This window comes from Electrona antarctica, assembly GCF_951216825.1.
Source record: "Electrona antarctica genome assembly, chromosome: 2".
NCBI classification, from domain to species: domain Eukaryota; kingdom Metazoa; phylum Chordata; class Actinopteri; order Myctophiformes; family Myctophidae; genus Electrona; species Electrona antarctica.
This window is the reverse complement of record NC_136807.1, coordinates 10,175,783-10,198,581: the sequence shown is the minus strand read 5'-3', so window position 1 is coordinate 10,198,581 and position 22,799 is coordinate 10,175,783. Positions and strand designations below refer to the sequence as shown.

Here is a 22,799-nt window from a genome sequence, read left to right as displayed (position 1 = left end):
GCTTGAAAGTGAATTGTACTCAAATGAAACCACATGCATAATATGTGCATTACATCTGACAGTCAGAGGAACAGCGTGGCTTCCCCCCAAGAAAAGAATAACCCTTCTCAGCCACTTCAGTGATGCGAGATGGCTATTTGCACCAGCAACACATATGATCTATCTCCATTGCATGGCCCTTTCTCACTATAAACCCTATCGTCTTATATACCCCCCCAACAATTAAGTGGTTTTGGGTTGAAAGGCTGTGAAATGATGGAGCGGGGAGGAGATGTGGTCTCTCTTCAGGCTGATCACCATGACATCTGCAGAATGCTCTGAAAAGTGCTGTCCATTCACAGGAGTGGTGTTGTAGGCCTACTGTACAAATTGTCCTTTTGCTTCAGTTTGAAAGATTTTGCATCAAAGATCAAATTGACTATGCCCTCAACATGTGGAACTGTCTAAAATCAGTTTAAGAAGTGTGAAGTGAGGGGCGCTCTTATCATCATACTACATCATCACATTCCGTGCTGCAGCCAATCAAATAATCACATTCCGTGCTACAAACACACACAAAGCTACGCATAGGAAAATTGAGACAAATTGAAGAACTTTATCACTTTAAGCATCCTTTGAATTTCTCCAATGTCTGTTATCTTGAATTTGTTTGCTGCAATCAGGGTGTCATTGGAATAGAGAGCTTGCTCTCAATATTGACCTGAAGGTGAAATGAGCTGAAAATTAAACCACAGAGCTCTAAAAACAGTGCAGCACTAGACCAACGTGCATTGTTCACTTCACACATCGCCCAATTAACTCTGAAAGTGTATACATGGAGGGAAGGTGTGGGACACCTAAAGTTGTGAAACCTTCTCTTCAAACAAAATAACAGCAGCTCAACTTTTGTTTCAGCTGGTGCTACTGTATATGCAGGCTCCCTGTGTGTGCCACGTGTTGTGAGTGCCTTTTCTGCTTCCCCCCGCTCTGCTCTGTCTCCGGGGAGCTCACGCCCACACCCTTTACCACAGCAAGGCTTATAGGAAGCCACAGAACTGGCCGCTCTCATAGACAAGTTTTATATAGAACAATTCCAAGTCCAACTTGGTCAATCTTTTTTCCAAAACAGTCAGCCCTGCTTGGTCAAGTCTCTGGAAGTACACATGTTGGTTTCTGTTCTGAGACCCTCCCCTGTTGAGTTTATCAGGGCAAATTGGGCAAACAAACTGATCCTATCATTTGCATTCCTCCTATTGTTGGCGTGTTGATGGGTGCCACATTGCCACCATGCTTGATCTCCTACCAGAATAAAGTGCCACCATGCCTGATCTTCTACTAGAATAAAGTGCCACCATGCCTGATCTTCTACTAGAATAAAGTGCCACCATGCCTGATCTTCTACTAGAATAAAGTGCCACCATGCCTGATCTTCTACTAGAATAAAGTGCCACCATGCCTGATCTTCTACTAGAATAAAGTGCCACCATGAATGATCTTCTACTAGAATAAAGTGCCACCATGCCTGATCTTCTACTAGAATAAAGTGCCACCATGCCTGATCGCCTACCAGAATAAATTGCCACCATGCTTGATCTCCTACCAGACCGAATAAAGTGCCACTATATGGCACTGAATAACGTGGCTGAGATTGGTGAGAAATAAACTGCAGTCTGTCACTTAATTTCTGTGCTGAAGACATGACTGAAGACATGACTGCAAGAACCCCTGCCTTGCCCGCCCACACACACACACACACACACACACACACACACACACACACACACACACACACACACACACACACACACACACACACACACACACACAAACATAATAACAAAGAAGCACAGGTACAAGGCAAGCACATTGAGAACATACGTTGTCCATGTACCAATGCCAAGCTATAAACCATGCATATTCTGTTAGCATCTATGAAATACTATTAATCACCAATGCACATGATTCAATAGGCAAATAAGCTGCTAAATATACATACCGTTAATGAGGCAAGTAAGTCCCACAGAGTGTTGAAAGATGAAGATACAAATTTCACTCCACTAAACATATACAGTATGTTGTGTATATATAAGACCTGCTTCACTTTTTCATCGTAATGCTAAAGGTGAACAAAACAAGCCTGTCTGCCAGCAGAGAGGGAGCTCTGCTTAGTACCTGCCACAATCACTATAGAACGAGAGTCACAGAGAAAGAGACCAAAGGAAGAGAAAGTGTGGAGAAAGTGTGTGTGCGTGTGTGTGTGTGTGTGTGTGAGTGTGAGTGTGTGAGAGAGAGAGAGAGAGAGAGAGAGAGAAAGGGAGGGAGATTATTTTAAGTCATGACCAAAAACTTGGCCTGGTTGGTCCCCTCGTCTCTGCGGTTTGTGTGACAGGGCAAGAGTAAGGAGGCAGGATGAGGGAAGAGAGAAAAGATGAAAGAGCGAGAGAGAGAGATGCCAATGGTGACAATGGTTAAAATATTTTAGGATATCCTCCATTATAATAAAAAAAACTAAAATAATGTAGTCCAGGAAATAAGTGAGCCCAGTGTCCATGACATCATGGAGCCCATGGACACTTTGAAATACTAAAATATCTAAAAACACATATAGAGGGTATGCGCATGCTTAAAGTGAATGGCACATCGAGTGGCACATCGAGTGGCAAAGCAACAGGCAAAGTGAGTTTAACATGGTTTAATGTTGTTTAATGCAATCATCATGCAATTTTCTGTTTGGATGCATGGGTTGTCAAGGCCAGAAAGTAGTTTTTTACCACTCAGTAGGCATTCCTGCATAACTTCCGGTTTGATGATGATGTCATGCGCATACCCTCTATTGCCCACATAAAAACCGCAGGAAAGTGTGTCTTGTCTCCCAAACATCCTTAAAATAAGACCTTGTTGCAAAAGGGGTGAAGTGGCCCTTTAATACACAAATTAATAAATTGACCCAAAAGTGACAACAAACAAAACAAAGTATTTCCTTGCTTACGGTAATGAAAGTATTCCAAGTTGGCCAGGCAGCTAGAGCGCAACGAGTCGCCTCGGAAACAAGGAAGTGATAGTGTTGATCAAATCTATTTTCGGGTACTGCGTCGTCTATTTCTCACTTCAAATGTTTTCAAAAACATTCTTGAAAGCATGTTGTTTAGTTAAATTACATTGTGTGTTATAGTTTACATGGCTGTCATGTTGGATACAGCATAAAATCCAAGCAGCGCACTGAGCGCAGCCAGGTGCTCCGAGCCTTTGATTACGCAGTGGTCAGTTATAGAGCGGAGCGGTCTGTTATCAAGAAATAACACACTGCTGAATTTGGCGACTGACCAATCAGAATCAAGCATTCAACCAAGCCGTGTAATACATTGGAATATTAACTTGGATACAAATGATCTAAAAACTACAATAATAACTGTGAACCCCCTTTTAAGTTGTTGTATTAATTATGTATGTGAACATAACCATGTGATCCCTTTCTTTGTATCTTAGTTATGTACTCAACCTATTGGTTTTATACCTGTATATATGTTGTGTGTATCTTAGTTATGTACTCAACTTATTGGTTTTATACCTGTATATATGTTGTGTGTATCTTAGTTATGTACTCAACTTAGCCTATTGGTTTTATACCTGTATATAATTTATGTTGTTTGTATGTCTGGCCTTGTGGGGAAAGATGGTGGGTGGGTGGGGAGGATTGGGAAAGGAGTTGTGGGAGAAAATATAAAAACAAAGAGTTGTATTTTCTCTCTGTGAAACTTGCATATGATGTCATACTCTTTGAATAAAATGTATTTAAAAAAAATAACAACTGTGAACTTACCAACTTCCTGGATACCAAATAAAAACAATAAACGCTTTGTTGGTCAGTTGTTAGCTTAGCTATAATGGCCAGTAGTTATTATGGTGAGAAATAAATAACTATAATGGGAGTCATTATCTTGTTGGCTCCCCATCTACCCAGACCATACTAGAACAGTATGTGCTTCTAAAAGGGCAGTGGTTCACGGGGTAGAGATTCCCATGCAGTTCGAACCCGGGCTCCCCCAGAGTCCTTGAGCAAGACTCTAAACCCCTAATTGCTCCCGATGTGGAGGTTTGTGCCTTGCATGGTTTCCTCTGCCATTCGTGTGTGAATGGGTGCACAATCTATGTAAAGCGCCTTGGATAAAGGCGTTATATATATTTTAAAAAAAGAATATATATATATATATATATATATATATATATACATATATATATATATATATATATATATATATATATATATATATATTTTTTTTTTTTTAATTCTTTATTTACCCAGGGAAGTAGCTGAGCACAGGTGCTCATTTTCAGCAACGCCCTGCACACACACACACACACACACACACACACACACACACACACACACACACACACACACACACACACACACACACACACACACACACACACACACACACACACACACACACACACACACACAACAACCTAATAAATGCACCATTTACCATTTACTCTCCTATCAAGGAAGTCCCATTTCGACACCAACTCTGGGGGAGCCTGGGTACCATCCGGCCACTCTACCACTGAGCCCCTAGAATAATTAGCAGTGATAGAAGAAGTAATCACGTTTTGCTTAAGTAAAAGTATCAATACTGCATACTCCCATATTCAAAATATACTTGAGTAAAACTATCAGCATCAAAATATATTTACTTATTGTGCAGAATGGCCCATTTCACAAGTTCAAAATGTATATAAAATCTTCTGAAAATAGCCGATCTACAAGCTCATAATGTGTCGCATCACAATGCATTGTGAGCTTGTAGATTTTCAAATGGCCGAAATATATATAGGCTCTCTAGGTCGTCCTCAGACGAGCCTTCCGTCGTCGCTTCCAGTCATCCCGGTTCTCCATACTGTACATCCGGTCAGCTCGTTGGTGCTGTAGGCCTGTACTGGTTACTGTATGTCTTATAATAATAATTTAAATCTACAGAGTAACTAGTAACTAAAGTTTTCATAATTGTAGTGGAGTTATTGAAAATTGTACATACTATATCTCAAAATTGTACTTAAGTACAGTAAATGTACTTGATGTACTTTACACCACTGATCATTATGGCTCCTTCAACCTGGTGGCCATATTGCAGACATGTTTTCACAAATGTTCACAATTTCTCAAACATATCCACAAATAGCGAAGATCTGCAAGCTCATAAGGCATCATGGTTCAATGTGTTGTGAGCTTGCAGATCGGCTATTTTTGCCTGTGACATCATCATACGACAAAGTATAAAATGGAGCCTAAGTGGAGCCTAAGTGGTTAACGCTTCAATGAAATGGCTGATGTCAGCTACAAGATAACCAACTAACAGCTGACCGGATCAAGAGTTTTGGCCTGTCTTTACTTAGACAAGGCAGTTTAGATGAAACCACATTCAAAACAACTTTAAACCAGTGCCACACACGACACGCATCACAACCCTTTACGACCTGAAAACATATGAGATGCCTGCAGGGACAGTTCCATACGAGAGACACATTTGTATTTGTTATCAGAAGTCTGGAGTTAACTACTAGACACCTAAACTATGCAGGTTGTGCAACGTTCTTTTTCAAGGTCAGACTTAGAACATTCTCTCCCTTCACAACTAGGACATGAAGATGTCCAGTATAATAAACAGTTGACCATGACTGAGACCATAATGGGATATGGATGGTTGCATCCTCTGTGCCGTGGAGGTTCAACACCACAGGGGACCAGGGGCGTGCAGAGAGTATTAGAGGGGCAGGGGCTGAAATCTCATAAGAGGGCACTTTTGGACAAAAATAGCAAAAATAGCTGATCTACAAGCTCACAGCGGTGTGAGCTTGTAGATCAGCTATTTTCGGGGCGCAACCCAGCACTCTTTAGCTAGTGGAGATGTGGCGTACGACATGGATTTAGAAACAGATCAGTTCAACGCAAAATACTGTGTTACCAAGTTCAGGAGACTTTGGGAAAAAAAATCAATTCTGTGGCATTTGCATTTCTTTCACCATGTAGTAAATGCTGTATTCGTGGTCTGGAAAGGGCAGTTGTTTTACAGACGGGTTAAAGAAAGGGCAGGGGCTGAAGCCCCCTTTGATGTCTATGTGTGCACGTCCCTGCAGGGGACCACACCTGTAGCCCGACCCATGCATTTATAAACTCACTGAAAATGACTCATAAACAGTCAGTCCCACCTTACGGTTTCTTCCTCTACACTGTTTAGCCTTCCTCTCGTGTGCCACACACCACAATCCCTGAAAACAAAATGGCTAATTTGGAAATTGGTAGGTTTTATTCAAGGCTTTGAGGCAGAGTTTGAGCAGAAGTGGTCAGGAGGTGCACGGCACGCACAGTTTGAGCAGACCATCCATTTCTCTGGTTTCTCCGCGGTTTCACGTGATTGTTGTTGTAACTGGGTAGAGTATATAGACACAAAAGAGCTGGACAACATCAGACACAGTGGCAGCAGCAAGCAAACCTGGAGTTTCTCAACCAATGGATCAGCAACAATATGCACAGACTGCACAGTCCCCTGCACGCAGAGCAGTTTTCTTCAAACTGATCTTGGGTGGGTCACCTGTGCACCACAACGATGCATGGAACGGGCAGACCTATAGTACAGACAAAGCTGTGCCTTGGAGTGGCTAGCACAACTCAAAAATATCTTCGGCATAAAGAGGCTTCATGCGTTTTGTTCAAGAAGATCAACTCCACAAATCAACTTGTTTTTTTTGTTTTGTTTTTTAATCACACAGGCAATTTATAAAAGTAAAAAAAGCACACAACAGCTTTGAAATGTTGGTGTTGTCATACTCATACAACAAAGCATGAAATGAAGGCTCATGTTAAGCTCAACCCTATAAAGAAATGCAATGACGTCTGGAGAGGGAAACCATTTAACCATTTAACCATTTAACTATCACTATATGCATGATATACTACACAGTAAAATCCCATTTGTGTATACATGGAACCAAAAGGACCCTTATGGTTCCATTTGGTTCCATTTATACACTCAATACACTTATACACTAAAAAACAATATGGAAGAGGTTGCGATTAAGCCGTCTATGAAACATTATAAACAGTGTATAATGCATAATGCCTTATATACAGTGTTACCAAACTTGTGGTAGTCTTATTCTTTGTTTTTTATGTTTTGTCTAAATGTTGATTGTTTTGTAGACCCTGTACATGTTCTACGTTCTTATGTAATAAGGATAGGCATAAATAAGCTATAAGCTTCTGCCTATTCCTTTTCGATCGTGTTTAAAAAATAAATTTGTTTTGTTTTGAATAGATCGAAATAAACCATTCATTCATTCATTCATTCATGTCCATGTGTCATTAAGTAAAAGACAGACGCATCACTGTTACCCTTACATTTTGAAATATCAAGTACATACCGTAGTACACCAGGGTCCTTTAGGGGGTTCCAGGGGATTCTCAGCTAAATGACCCAACCAAATGGACCAAACCAAATGGACTCTTCTGCTACTCTGAGTGACAACCCTATGGACCAAATACACTGTCAGAGGTAAATGAACACTGCTAATTACAGTGTAGGTCCCAGAGGTAAAACATTTCATCAAACGGGGGTCGATGGACCAACATGCGTTGCTGTCAGGAGGAAAACACTTAACTCCATTTTTTGAGGTTTTAGATTCTGTTTCAATAAATCAATTCTATTGAACACTGTGTGTCTGTGTGGTGGTTAAAAAAATTGAACCAATGAAAAGTATTAAAAAGCGCTTTGAAAAAAACCTTTTAACTCCATTGGACCCTAAAACTGTCTGCTATAAAGCAGCTAACTCCACCACCTCTCTCCCTCCCGTGCAAGTAATTGACAATATATAAAGTCACAATACCAACTTTTATGAGGCAGGATCGCATTGTTGAGGGTCCTATGTCCAGCTTTTGGTATATGCAACCCAATCTTTGTCCCAACACAAACATTAAATGCCATTTTGTGTTTGTGTAAACACAAATATTGCATAACACAAACATTGATGACGAAGGTGAGGACGCAAAATATGATTGGCCGAGAAAAGATGATGTATGATGATGTGCGATGACATGAGCGCCCCTCACTTCACACGGGCGTGATTTGTTTTTAATATAAGGTTTTCTTCATTTCCTGAAAAATGTCTATGTTTAATTTCCTGAAAAATGAACATATTGGAGTTAGGTGGTTTCTTCCCGACAGGCAGCAGAGATATAAAACTAGGGGTCCGTGAAAATAACAAGTTTGAGGAACCAGCGCAGCGTTTTTTTTTTAGTTCACTCGTCATAGTCGTCTTCGTGGCTCTGGGGCCTCAGCAGAACACTGTGGTAGTGCCTGATGCAGGAGAAGGCTGTGGGAGGGATGAGGCGGCGCTGGATCAGGTTGTACTGCAGGTGAACTGAGATCAGCGGCGAGTCTTCAGTGGCGTGCATGTCGCACAGGGAGTTCATCGGCACATAGCTGTGGACAGGAAGGACGGTCGGACGTTGTTTAAAAGAAAAGTGGCAGTTTACGCTCCAACAATAGCCCAGATATTTATTTGCCTTGATGACCAAGAGGCCCACAATCATGGCACTGGAGGTGTAGCCTATACTGGAGGGAGTTCAGTCGCTTCAGTGCTATAAGCAATTTCTCTGCAGACTCTCTAAAGAAGATTATTTATAAAAAAAGACCCAGGCCATCTTGCTACACTAACTGAAAGGGGGGTCGACCGTTTATCCGTCCGCCTTTGTCCGCCTTCTATACCAAACCACACTGTTTGCACAAATCTCTCCATGCACAACACCTACTGCATGCCACCCTGTCCAGACATAACGCACTATGTTGCATCCAACTGTCATAATTACTGCACAGTTTGCATTTGCAAGAAATACCTTATTGGGCAACATTTCACTGGGATGCAAATTACATCACATTTTCGGCCACTCCCCTTTACACACACACACACACACACACACACACACACACACACACACACACACACACACACACACACACACACACACACACACACACGTACAGTACAGTACAGTACAGTACAGTACAGTACAGTACAGTACAGTACAGTACAGTACAGTACAGTATGGTACGTTACAGTACAGTACAGTACGGTACAGTACAATACAGTACGGTACAGTACGGTACAGTACGGTATGGTACAGTTCACTGGCCACCTGGATGGCGTGACGTGGCGCTAGAGTGAGACCGGCCACTCTAGCGCTCATTGCATCGGTCGACTCTGAACCAAGCACAGCACATATCAACCAATGTTGCATTCCAATCTACTTTCCTCAAGCTGAGCCAGACTAACCGGCAAGGAGTATGTTGTGCATCTATCTTGGAATGGTTTATTTTTGGTGACCTTACTTTTGGCACTGACATCTTTATACATTGTTTGCAAAGTATAAAGTAGAATAAAAGAAAGAAGATGAGGCAAGTGTCTTTTTGCAGCTGTCAGCAAGCCTGCACACTTCATGTTTGGCAAGTTTTACGCTGTTGGCTCCGCAGGTGTTTAGCTGACTAGAAGATGGTCTATCTGTCTGTCTGCGTCTGACTGTATGTTTGGAGCTAAAAAGGCTGGACCAATCAGTGCTACATTTAGGGGCACACTGGCATTAGGCCACAGAAGTTCTTCACTATAATTTATACTTTTTAGAACTGCAAAATTTGTAGATATTTGGAAGGAAAGTATTGTGCTGATTTGTGCAACAATTAAATTATGAATTCAAATCATTCATGGAATGTCCTACCGAGTGTCTTAGAAAATATCCAAAGTTGTAAAAAGGTAGACATTTTCAGAGGGTCAAATGAGCTACAGTATATTGTTCCCACTGTCACAGAGAAAACTAGAAAAAGTGCCCTTCTGGGCACAGGTCTCCACCAGGAGGATAGGAGTGTGTGTGATGTTTGGCAAAATGTTTTGGAGCAATATAAACGTGTGTGTGTGATGCGGCTTGGCCTGTTGTAGCGCCACCATGAGGCTGATTTGAAAACTGTCAAGTGGCATTTCTTCCAAAGCCTAGTGGGAATATGCATGCACAGTTTCACCACAATCGGACGCTGCGTTGAGTAGTTGTGGTGATTTGTACAAAACGGGTACAAAGCGGGCTACTCCTGAAAGGTTTAGAAGCCAATCGTAGCCAATGAGGGTGGATTATGAGAAATCAAACAAACCCGTCTTGATCACATGACTATGGAGAACATGTGTACTGATTTGCGTGAAATTTGGATAAAATCTGAAGGAGTAATATTAGAAAATGTGTTTTACATATGTCGGCCTCCTGGTGGCGCTATAAAGAGCATATGTGAAAAATTCCACGCAAAGGTTTTTCCTTGGCCTCTAGGGAGTTGGCATACAAAGTTATCCACAGATCCGTGCAGTTAGAGGTAAAAACACTTTTCGGCCAGTTATAGTGCCACCATGAGTTGAAAATGTTCATGTGGCATTTCTTCCTCGGCCTAGTGGGAATGTGCGTGCACAATTTCACGGAAATCACACGATGTGTTCATGATTTGCAGCATTTTGTTTGAAACTGAGCACTCCTGCAAACTTTGGAAGCCAATCTTAACCAATCAGGATGGAGTCAGAGAAATCTGAAAGACCCGTTTCGTTGAATGGCTCTAGAGAGACTGTGTACCAATTTGCATGATGTTTGGACAAAATCTGTAGGTGTAATGTGCAAAAACTTGTTTTGCACAAAGCGGCCTCCTGGTGGCACTATAACAGGCCGTTCTGGAAATTTTGGGGCAGAGGTTCATCGTTGGGATCCAGGGAGTGTGTGTGCAAAATTTGACATCGACCGGGTTAACGGTGCCGGAGATTAGCTGTTCACAGACGGACGGACACACACACACACACACACACACGGACGGACACACACACGGACGGACGGACGGAGTGCAAAACATACTCTCTCCCCATGAGACAACAACAGAGAACAACAGTAATTACATTGGCAAATTTTAACCAATAAAGTTTATTTTTATCCACCCTCTCCTCATTTTTTTTTACCTTTTGAGTACTCGGATTGCCGCCTTTTCTTTAGTATAACAGTAATTACATGTTTGATGAGGTAGCAATTTGAGTTTATGGATGCATACTTTTGCGTAGTGATGGTTAATTTGGTTGTGATGAAGATGAGTATCTCGCTGACTCGAGATAAGTCTTTTCTTTGTTACTCTAGGACTACAGCAGGACTACAGCATGCATGCACACGCACACATGCATGAAGAGAGACAAAGCAAGACACAGAGACCGAGAGATGGATTTTAAACAGTCAAAGAAAGATGAAGAAAGAAGGGATCAAAATAAAAGGAAAATAAAAGAATGGAAATAAGAAAGAAAGAAAGAAAGAAAGAAAGAAAGAAAGAAAGAAAGAGGGAGGGGGCTCAAAAGGAGCATTTACCTGTGAAAGAAGGTATAAAGAAGCTGAGAAGGCATTGGTTGAGTTGTGAGTGCATATGGAGATGTACAGTATGGCTGTATGGGTGGTGTTACCTGATGAGGTTGTGGTTGAGCCGGAGGTGCTGCAGGTTCTTCAACTGGAGCAGGCCTCGAGGGATGGACCGCAGCTGGTTGTGGTCTAGCAGCAGTTCGGACAGCGAGGCCGACAGGCCTATGAAGGACACGCCATCGATGCCGTCATCCCGAAGCCTGTTGTGGGACAAATGAAGCGAGTCCAGGCCCGGGTGCAAGTGAGCGAACACATAGCCAGGGATGCGCTCAATCTGGTTGTGGTGGAGGGTGAGCTGTCGCACGCCAGCGGGCAGGAACGAGGGCGCGTGCACCAGTTTGTTGTGGGACAGGTCCAGAGATTCCAGCTTCCTGAAAATGGGACACAGGGGCGATTGTGAGGAGAAAAGAAACACGTTTTGGGCCAAAAGCATGTATTAGGCGCTCAGGTGGCGCAGTGGTAAAGTCCCTGCCCACACCAACAAGGAAAGGCTGTGGATTCGAATCCACCGTGGTGCATCTGGCTTTGTCGGGCGTCTCAATGCGAACACAATGGGCTCTATGCACACGCCATTTTGGAATTAAGTTGTGCCCGTTCCCTACTTCCCTCACAAGTGTTACCGATGATACTATTTAAGGCTCTGTTCCATATCAAACAGAGACAGGGTGCTGCTATTGTGCGTGTTGGCTCACTGGAAACACTCTGCTACACCAGTGGGTCTCAAAGTGTCCTTGAGTGAGTTCCAAATGGCCCTGTATGTACCTCTGACAGTGTACAAATGGAACCAAAGTAAGGTTCTATTTGGTTCCATTTGTACACTCTCAGAGTTTTAGAGTGTCCTTGAAATTAAAAAGTTTCATAACTACTTTACACTAAATGGAACAGAGCCTTAATTAGTATCATCAGTAACACTCAACAGGAACGAGGGCAGGTGCACCAGTTTGTTGTGGAACAGGTCACAAAAATGTATGTGGGGAGAAATCAATTGGCTCAATGACTAAATTGGGTAAGAAAAGGCAGCAACATTCTGAACAGTCAAATGATTAGTTACATAGCCAAATGGACTGAATACTGTTTAAAATTGAACTCAAACAAAAACAAAGCCACATATTGTAATGAGAAGTATAGACAACTTTTGATATTTGGTTATATTTCTATGTTTTCTGAAACTGAGACATTCTTCAAGAAGATTGAAAATGTACAAAAATGTATAATTAGATTATGTAAATCACACATCAGTGTTTTTGAAACCGGGAAACTACAACCCATAGTAAATATGGAGTGCTATTTTAAAACTCTCCTCATGGAGGCAGTAAAGTTTCATGCTATACAATATGTATTAATAAAAGTCTAAAATAATAATCTATTTTCTACAGTAAATAATAATCCGTCCTTTGCATTCCAGAGAAGGGTGGTACGGCCCAAAACATTACACAGTAGAATCTCTCACGGGTCCATTTTTGTACACTCTCAGAGTTGCAAGACTTACATCAGGTGAATCCAGGCTCGCGGGGCGATGCGGTCTTCTCGGATGCGATTGTGACTGAGGTCCAGGACCCTCAGGTTGAGGGTCTTGTTGAGGATGCCAGCGTGGACCACCTCGATTTTGTTGTCCGAAAGGTGGAGAGCCTACAAAAACCAGACACATATTAGAAGTTAAACACAGCTATACACATGCACATATAATTACACAAAGGCATACCCTTAAGTTATAAACACGACAGAAACATCTGTAAAAAGTGTTAATTTAGTTACAAAATGCATAGAATGAACACAAGGTTTTTACTGTGTAGCCAACATTACATTTCACTGCCTGCTACCACGTAGGGGTAGGGTGTGGTTGTTTATGTACACTGAGAGCTGTAACCTTGACTTGGTATAGTGACTTGGTAGAATTGTCGGTGGTATGCATGTGCAATACGGTCACTACAGTAGCAATGTAAACAAACAACAGGGGCTATATACAAATCCTGAACCCATGTAAGCCTACTCTTTTTCTGATTAGCATTAAATGTGAGTAATCATGAACATGAACTCTTATTCTCGGCAGGTTAGGTTAATCTGCAATTTCAACAACTGTGAGCAAATTTCACAAAAGGTTAGTGTTGAGCTTTGGCTGCTTGGAATTGATATAAACCTTACAACCCGCCATCTGACGGGTATGGCGACCTTCGGGGTTAAATCTTAACCCGTCATCTGACGGGTTCCGAAGCGTTTTGGCATCATGGGTGTTAACTTCTATACAAACAGACCTGCAGAGAGGTCGGCAGACCAGAGGGGATGGCACGGAACTTATTGTCCTCCAGGCGAAGATACATGAGCTTCCTCAAGGGGCGGAAGGTCAATGGAGAGACGTTTCCATCATGGAAGTAGTTGTCCTCCAGTTCCAGGGTGAGAAGTTTAGACAACCCTAAACAGACAGATACAGCCTATTGGTTTATTAATTGATTGAGTGACAACACCCAGTTGATTCCCACCTATTTAAGGGTTTCAAGGAAAATAGCCAATTGTGAACTTGTAGATCTGCAATGTTCTCTATAGTTTGGGCCCCGGCGGGATACTAAACAATTTCTCTCCTGGCTCTCAAGCATAAAAACGTTTATGAAAACTGTCCTAGCTAATAACACTCACCTCAAATAACAGATTAGATGAGAGGGAGAGAGAGCGAGTGCATTTTCTGGCACCGGCGTCAGCCCCGGTGTCGCCGGCAACTGCCGATAGTAGAATGCACTCGCTCCTTCTGGGGAAAAGATTGGAAGGCAAGTAACAAATGTGACCTACAGATGAACTGGCTTACATCCTCTTGGAGGCTCTCTATTGTACTGTGATGTCAGGCCCCATAAACAGACAGCTATTTCCCCTATCGTTTGTCCAGGATCCTGTCACAGCATTGTGTGATCCAGGCCACTAGTTGACAACCAAGCAATCCTCAAGCCCACATTCTGTATGCTTGTGTCAGTTGCGTGGGAATCTAGGTGAATGGTGCACCCACTGCACCTGACCTATAGTCACATGACCAGGAAGTATATAAAAGCTACAAGCGGGAGGTGGCGTAGTCAGGCATATTATTAGTGCCAGTTCCTACACTTGGATAAAGCTTCTCTTGTTAAATTGTTAATCCCCAAAGCAGTTGTGGAAAGTAACTAAGTAAATGTTGAGGTATTTGTAAGTTTACTTGAGTATGTTGAGTATTTTCTGTACTTTTACTTCTACTCCACTACATTTCAGAGACAAATATTGTACTTTTACTCCACTACATTTATTTGAAAACTTTAGTTACTTTGATTACAAAACATACATTAAACACTTCAGCCCTATATACATTTTGAGCATTTGAAAATAGCGATCTAATAGTCACACAAGCTCACAATGAGTCGCAGTAGATCGGCTATTTTCATACATTTGAAAACTTTAAATGGGACATTCTGCACAATGAGTACTTTTACTTTTGGTACTTTTAACTACATTTTGACGCCAATACTTTTGTACTTTTTTCCGGATTTTTATTTTTTAACGGAACGTATAGTTCTATATTACAGTATTGATACTCTTACTTAAGTAAGAATTGTGAGTACTTTTTTCCACCTCTGCCCCCAAGAAGAGAACGTAGGAGTCTGTGTCCCACCCTTGAAACTGCTGGGTGTGAGGCCGCTGAGTTTGTTGTCGTTGATCTTCAGCTCCACCAGAGACGATGGGAGAAACATTGGCACCTTGGTCAGATTGTTGCCGTCCAGAATCAACCTCCTGAGTTTAGTCAGATTCTGCAAAAAAAACAAACCAAGTGTAAAAATCAAACCAAGTGTCAAAATCAGTCAATCAAAAGCTTTTTAAAACCAAGGACCCCAGTTTGATCTAGGGGTGGGCGATATGGTGATAAATATTGTATTGTGACAAAATGCCTTTTCAGAGATATCGTATATATATATAGCGTCATACAGTGAATGCGTTACTCCTTTTTCTTAGTAGTAGTAGTAGTTTTTGTTACCTTGTAGGTGGTTGTACGGTTAAGTAACTTGAACAATAACTCTAAAAACGCATGGAAGAATATCGTGATAATATCATGTATCGTGATTCGTGATACTGCTTGAAAAGATATTGTGATATTATATTTTTCCATATCACCCACCCCTAGTTCGATCTGCATTAGACCACAGACCCCTGTTTAATACTGTACATCGTTCAATCTCAGAGAACCCAAAGTACACTATAAAATCCTCAGTGATCGTTTAACGGAGTTCTTCGATGAATTGAGTACATGAACACCAATGGAAACAAGCTGAAAGGCTTTCTTTGTTTGACCCTTTTAGCAGACCTACTGTACTTCCCTGTGCCTGTCCATGAAAACAGTTAATAAAGTGTTAAATCCGCGCACACACACACACACACACACACACACACACACACACACACACACACACACACACACACACACACACACACACACACACACACACACACACACACACACACACACACACACACACACACACACACACACACACACACACACACACACACCTAACTTATTGCTGCAACATACTTTATAACATCCATGTTATCTTCATTGAGAATGAAATGAATGACTCTAAAGGGCTGTGTGCAACATGGATATGAGGTATTAAATCATGCACCACTGCCAGCTCCCAGATAGATGATTCTTGGCTGTATAGTCACCATTGCACCCCAGTGAGAACAGGTAGTAAAAGTCCAAACATGCTGTCCTCATTTTATGTGGGTTTGTCTGTTGACTGTGAATGTCCTCTTCCATTCACTGCAACAATTGTGTAATTCAGTGTGAGGGGGCCAGACTGGACCAGGGGGCTTAACTTAACTCTCTACAGTCTACAATATATCAATAACAACATGGATACTCTCAACTACAAGACAGATGCTGTGCTTAAGTCAACACTCAACACAAACTCCCTCAATGATTCTCCACATCATTTTGTTGTACCAAAACAACAGCATAATACATTTTGTGCAAACGTGCCATGAGAATGGTCAATAAACTCCTGTAACATGGGGCTGCTATGTGGGGGAGTGTGTTTAGGAATGGGCTTGACAACACACGAGAGTTTTAACTGGACACAGTCAGCCAGGCACCCTGGCTAGGCGTTGACACTACGTACAGTCAGACAGTTTGTCTTCAGCAATACCAGGTTTTGACAACGGGTATAATGAGGGATCTCAGACTGCAGACCGACTTTAGCTGGAGGTGGTCTCGGTGGCTTTAAGTGTAAATTACAGCTCCTTGTCCGATTGTGGGAGAGATCTGGATGGTTAAAATAAGAACATACTGGGGCGCGGGCAGTGGGAGCTGACTGGATAGTGCATCAACCAACCACATAATCGCAAAGTCCCTTGTTTCACTTTCGACTGGAAACCTGTGTCACATTATATGTCAACCCTCTGCTCTGTCCTCATGTGAATATAACACCAAAAACAAACCTTTAAAAAATGTAAGACTCTATATCCAGGTTCCAAATTGTGTCATAGCGATACATTAATAAATGGATCGATATTTAAAACAATTATTATACTTTATGAGTTAAATGAACACTGAGGTTTTCATATTGTATTGATATGACAGACCTGGAAAAGCCCTGGGCTGAGGGATTCGTCAGTCAGCTTGTTCTTGCTGAGGTCCAGCCACTCTAGGTTGGGGAGGCCTGCCAGAGCCCTCGCAGGAATCTTACTGATCCGGTTGTCTGACAGGACAAGAAGAAGGTATAGACATTTAGAGATCAAACAAGATCCATATTTATGGTATGTTAATCGGGCAGTGGTTGGACTCTTGGAGGTAGTCTCCCTACTCTTCCATTGAGACATTTTAGATCCTGCTTCTGTCGGGCAGATGTTTGGTTTCCTAAACGAGACCCACGTTCGAATATCAGGCAGGACGTGAAAATTACAGGTTGCAGCTTTAATTGCCCGTCTCAATATACTGTCGAATCCTCAGTGTTAAAAGGGTGTGAAACCCTCGTCTGAATTTGCAGCGTGTTTTCTGGTTCAAGATAAAAACATGGCAGGCATGACATTGTTAGCTGCGTTGCTTACTAGCCTTCCAAGTTTTTACCCTTCTGTAGTTTTTAACCTGGGATTGGGGTTACAGTGTAATGTGTAATTGGGCCACTGTGGCTCAGGAGGTAGAGCAGGTCGTCCAATGATCTGTGAGTCGGCAGTTCGAATCCCGGCTCATGCCGACGTGTCCTTGGGCAAGACACTCAACCCTACATTGCCTCCAATCAGTTGGTCGGTGCTAGCTTGCCACCATTGATGTGTGAAGTCAGGACGCTGGCGGCGACTGTTTGTTTCACCTCCCAATGTATGAATGAATGAACCATTGTAAAGTGCTTTGATCACTTGGGAAAGTGCTATGAAAATGCAATTCATTAATGTCTTTCAGTCTGTCAGTCAGTCTCTTTGTCACACTTCCTCAGTTTGCTGCTCACCTGCCAGGTAGAGGGTTCTGACACCCTGGTCTTTGATGATGGGCATGTGTGTCATGCCAGTGCCGCCACAGGCTATCAGTGAGTCCGACAGCAGGCATCCAGCGGGCAGTGACTCCATGAAGCTCGGCATCTGAGGGAAGGTGACCACCGGGCGCCCTGGTGCCACGGGTGGCGGTATTGCCGTCCTAGCCATCGTTACCCTGGGCCTGGGTATGGGCCTCAGGGTGGGCCGGGCCATCACTTGCACCCGAGGCGGCGGTCCGACGATGTCATCATCAAAATGATCAAAGTCATCATCATCATCAAAGTCATCTTCGTGTGATTCAGGAAAGCTGAATATGGGCGTCTGCATAACGGGCACGGCAGGTGCCCTCATTGGCATCTTGACCACCACAGGCACCGCCACCCTCTTCACTGCCGTCCTGTCCTGACGTTGCAAGTCCTGTTTCTTCTTCTTGGCTGCCACAGGTTTGTCCCGCACAGAACGTGGCAACTGAGAAACACACAAGACACTTTGAGCCTAATTTATACTTTTTCCTTATTTATTGTTAATCCCACGATTTTCACCCAGTGTCAATTATCGAATGTAATCCTGGGGGCTAGGCTCTCTCTGTCAACCTGGGGAGAGCAACGGACTGACCTCATGCTTCCTTCTATGCATGACGAGTCCAAGCCGCTTCTTTTCACCTGACAGGGGGGAGTTTCCCCGGGTTGGACATAGCGGGCGGAAGGAACACGTTATTCCAACCAGTTCCTTTCCCCTCCATCAGGTGCCCCGGCTGGCATGGGGAATTAAGGCAGTTTAAAGACCAGGATTACTGCATGTATTTAGTGAGGGTACCTACCCTAGGGGACACAGAGCTAATTTATACTAAATTGTCAAGGTCAAGGTCACAACGCATTTCAATGCAACAGATTGTGAGTTTGATCCCTTATTTTCGGCATGCAACACATCTACAACCTGACACAAACATTTTTTTTGTCTGGTTTCTTTGTTTTTTTTGCAAATATACAAAATAAGCTATTATTATTATCATTATTATTACACATTTGTATTATCGTTTGATCCACTCACAGGTTCTGCTGGTATCTTTTTGACCTCTTGTACTCTTGCACCACCATTACTCTGGAGACCACTCCTCTGCTCAGCGGTCTCAGCTTTATCAACCTTGCTATCATCCAGCCTCTTAGCTTTTGGGGCCCTGGATTGCGGGTTATTTGAACCTGGGGAGAGAAAAAAGCGCCATAAAAACAAATGTGTGAGGAATGTGTAGAGGGCTTCTGGACCATATAATAAAGGCATCAACCGGTATGGGCCGGCCATAGGGTGCTGAGTAGAGAGGTCATCTGGTAATCAGAGGTCACATTGTGGTCTATGTGTCGAACTGTCCCTGCAGCAAGACACTTAAATCTTAACTGCTCTACCCCCCAAGCGCTCATCATAACCATCCATGGGTGAAGCTGAAAACTGAATCCCCCCTGCAGGATTGATAAGGTAATAAAAAGCATGAATGACCACCATGAATAGTTTTGATGCAAATATTTTGAATTTCCCATTTTGATCATCGTTTACTTGCCACACCCCTGGTGTGTAAAGGCTTTAAGTCTTACATAATCATGCATGGATACAATTTGCTCAAGAATACATGTATGTTTGAATGCTAATGGTGGAATATAAAAAGTTGTACAAGAGGAGAGGAGAAAGGGGATGTGTTGTATAGTGGGTGTTGAGAGGAGAATAGACGCACAAGTAAGACGCATACATGTATGACAAGTGAATATGAAGGGTGGTAGGTAATCTCATAAGAGGTATGTAGCCTAAGGACAATTGCAAAAGTGAGAAGGTGGATAGCAAGCATGGTCTTAAAGGTATAGTGCGAGTGATTTTATTTGGTAAAATAAATATATTCAGATAGCACTCCTTACTAGAGTGTTCATGTCTCTCCGGCTCTTTATTGAACAGAAAATGCATTTTCAGAACACCAATTTATCCAATCAGGATTCCGGCTCGAAGGACCATGTAAAGACGATTCGCTATATTCCTATATATAGGCAGCTGTCTAAGGGCTGTGGTGTAAGAGGGAGTCTGGATGGGGGCTTGAGTCTGGAGTACTTGGACCCAGATACCTCTCTTTATACTGGTGATGATGATTATATATATGTTTATATGGTGTTGTTGACCTGGCACCTCTGAGTCAACCTACGTCTTGCTAGTTGGTACACCTCGCTGGTCTTGCCTGGCACTGGTACGCGTAGCAATGTCTTGTCGGTCTTACTGCTGGGATTATCCTGGGAACACACCCTTCTGGACGCCTACGTCCTCTTTTATAGGGTAGGGTGACGTCGTGGCTCGACGTCACACTACTGACCGTTTCCGTGGTAACAAGGATAGAGAACTCAATACAATACAATTAATTAAACTACTGAAATTGAATATATATATATATATATCATTTTATTTATGTATTATTTTACAAAGAAAAAAACCTTTAACTAATATTAAGATGCAAGATTTATGCAAGCTTATGAACGCTCACAGTCAGCAGTGAGCTTCAGGGATCTGAATGGTGCAGTAGCATAACAGTTACCTCTCACTTCCACTAGGGGCTGCCAAGTGCCAACGTATGAGTAGGTACAAATTCTCCAATTCAGCTGTTAAGGATGTTCTTATTAAGACAATCAGATTTAGAGTGTCTTTATGTTGTGGCTCTGTAAGCTGTGTGGAAATTGGTTTGTCGTTTGTCTGTGTCTGTGTCTGTGTCTGTGTCTGTGTCTGTGTCTGTGTCTGTGTCTGTGTCTGTGTCTGTGTCTGTGTGTGTGTGTGTGTGTGTGTGTGCGCATGCGTGCGCGGGACCTCTTTCTATGTTATTTGATGTCAAAGATAGATACCTTTGTGGACATTTTGACCTTCCTTTTTGTCCTACACACGTTATTAACCTTTGAGGTGTGCATCAGCCTTCCTTTAATGGTTTCGATTATAGGCCTGCCCTACAATACTTTTTCTGACCTCTTTTAAATACACCATATAATAACAATACAAAACTAAAAATGAAACAAAACTAGCAAACCCACTCAGAAAAAATAATTAAAACGAAACTGAAATGGAAAACAAGAAGTCAAAACGAAATAAAAATGAATGAAAAATGGTGTGTGTGTGTGTGTGTGTGTGTGTGTGTGTGTGTGTGTGTGTGTGTGTGTGTGTGTGTGTGTGTGTGTGTGTGTGTGTGTGTGTCTGAGATCCACATGGAAGCCAACGCTGTTATTATTCTTGTCCATTTCATTCACGTATAAGAGAAAGAAGCTTGCGGCAGAGAAGGGGAAAGGCATTGCAACACAGGGCCTGGAATCGAACCAGGGACCAGGGACTACATTATCCGGTATACAAGCCACGTACCGCGCAGGAATCTGTAGTATGTTCATTTAACCGCGAGGCTCAACAGTGTCTTTCAGTTCATCAGGCAACATAATCTTTGTCATAAGCCAAGAGGAACACGATAAGACGGTTGTTGACACGAGGAGATAGTCATGTTGTTGGTTGGAAGTGCATAACAACAGTGCTAAGGCTTTAGGGCTGAACGTATCAGGCCTACAAAGTGTCTAATGGACTAGCACTTAAGCGGGGAGTGTTGAAGGATAAGCACTCTGGCAAGTGGGAATAGTTTGAGGGTTATGCACGCAAAAAGGAGTTGGGGCGGAATTAAGGTTAGGTGCTAATTACGTAAGGATAAGCACTGTCTGTGTAGAGGACAGAGGAGAGGGGCGAGGTGGGTATTATTTCAGGAGCTGTGGTGTGTGTGGACCTTACCGCCACAGGGTACAATGGCCTGACAGCTGACAATACCTCTCCTGCACTGGCACAGAGAGCAGGGCTGAGTGGACCACATGGCTCCATCAAACAGAGACATGCCATTCACTTGGCATTGACCTGGATAACAGACAAATGAAATGAAATGAAATGATTACTATATTTACCCAGGGTATCTGGGCTAAGCTCAAGAACTTGTTTCCAGCCAGGCCCTGCTCATAGAACATTTCATCATAGTGGTTCAATGCCTTGTTCAAGGGCACTTCAGTGGTGGTAATTTTAACGTGTCGGACCGCTGATTCGAACTGGCGACCTTCCGGTATCAAGACCGCTCCGCAATCCGTTCGGCCACCGCTGCCAGCTGACAACACACAGTACACTGTCAAATCCTCAGTCTTAATAACACAGAGATTGTACAAATGGAACCATGCAATATTGCATATACTCTCTCAGAGTTCCATTTGCACACTCCCAGTCGTAGAGTTATACATTAAACACACTGAGGATTGTATTGTGTACAGTTGTACACACATACCCCCATACACTATAATGAAACCTGATACACTGTAATGAAACCTGACGCAAATGAGACAAAGCATCACTTCAGTCTTACACACTAGCCTAAGCACCATGGAGGAAAGCTCAGCACTGAGGAGGTGATAATAAAACATTAATAAATCAATTCAGAAAAAGGTCCCACTACAACAATACACTGAACAGGCCCTTTTAGACATTGCAAAAGTGACTTACCATAAGGAATAATGGAGTCATGGGGTTCAGGTCTGTCCGTGGTCTGCCTCAGCTTCGACCCTGCCGGCTTCTCTCCTCGTCGGACGGCCCTGCCGTAAGCGATGGAGCTCATCGCACAGACACACAGGCACAAGAGGCCGAGTCGGCTCATCTTGATTAGGATTCCCTTCAACGCTCTCTGGGTCTCTCGGTCAAACTGTGCTGAGGAAGAGCCTTACAAGCAAGTGTGAGGAATCCAGATTCTTGGACCACCCTCTTATAGTCGCTCGCTCCTAGACCACCAAGAAAAGAAAAAGAAAAAAAAAACACACACACAGGTGAACGAAGGATACATGTGTAG

At 42.7% G+C, this 22,799-nt stretch overlaps 1 protein-coding gene across 2 annotated transcripts; it reads right to left on the bottom strand.

Moving 5' to 3' along the window:
* Nucleotides 1-8,023: 8,023 nt before the first annotated feature.
* Nucleotides 8,024-21,828, bottom strand: LOC306942277 (extracellular matrix protein 2). 2 transcript variants are annotated; one of them, XM_079528086.1, is made up of 9 exons: nucleotides 21,710-21,828; nucleotides 18,980-19,128; nucleotides 17,905-18,397; nucleotides 17,045-17,160; nucleotides 15,078-15,213; nucleotides 13,705-13,862; nucleotides 12,942-13,081; nucleotides 11,497-11,823; nucleotides 8,024-8,459 (listed from the first exon to the last, which is right to left on the bottom strand). In XM_079528086.1, exons 1-9 carry the CDS (start codon nucleotides 21,807-21,809, stop codon nucleotides 8,276-8,278), a joined length of 1,803 nt encoding a protein of 600 aa, XP_079384212.1. In that variant the 5' UTR covers nucleotides 21,810-21,828; the 3' UTR covers nucleotides 8,024-8,275. The 2 variants fall into 2 exon arrangements, with proteins under 2 accessions (XP_079384212.1, XP_079384213.1); XM_079528087.1 differs by lacking the exons at nucleotides 18,980-19,128; nucleotides 21,710-21,828 and adding an exon at nucleotides 18,545-18,643.
* Between the last annotated feature and the right edge of the window lie 971 nt (nucleotides 21,829-22,799).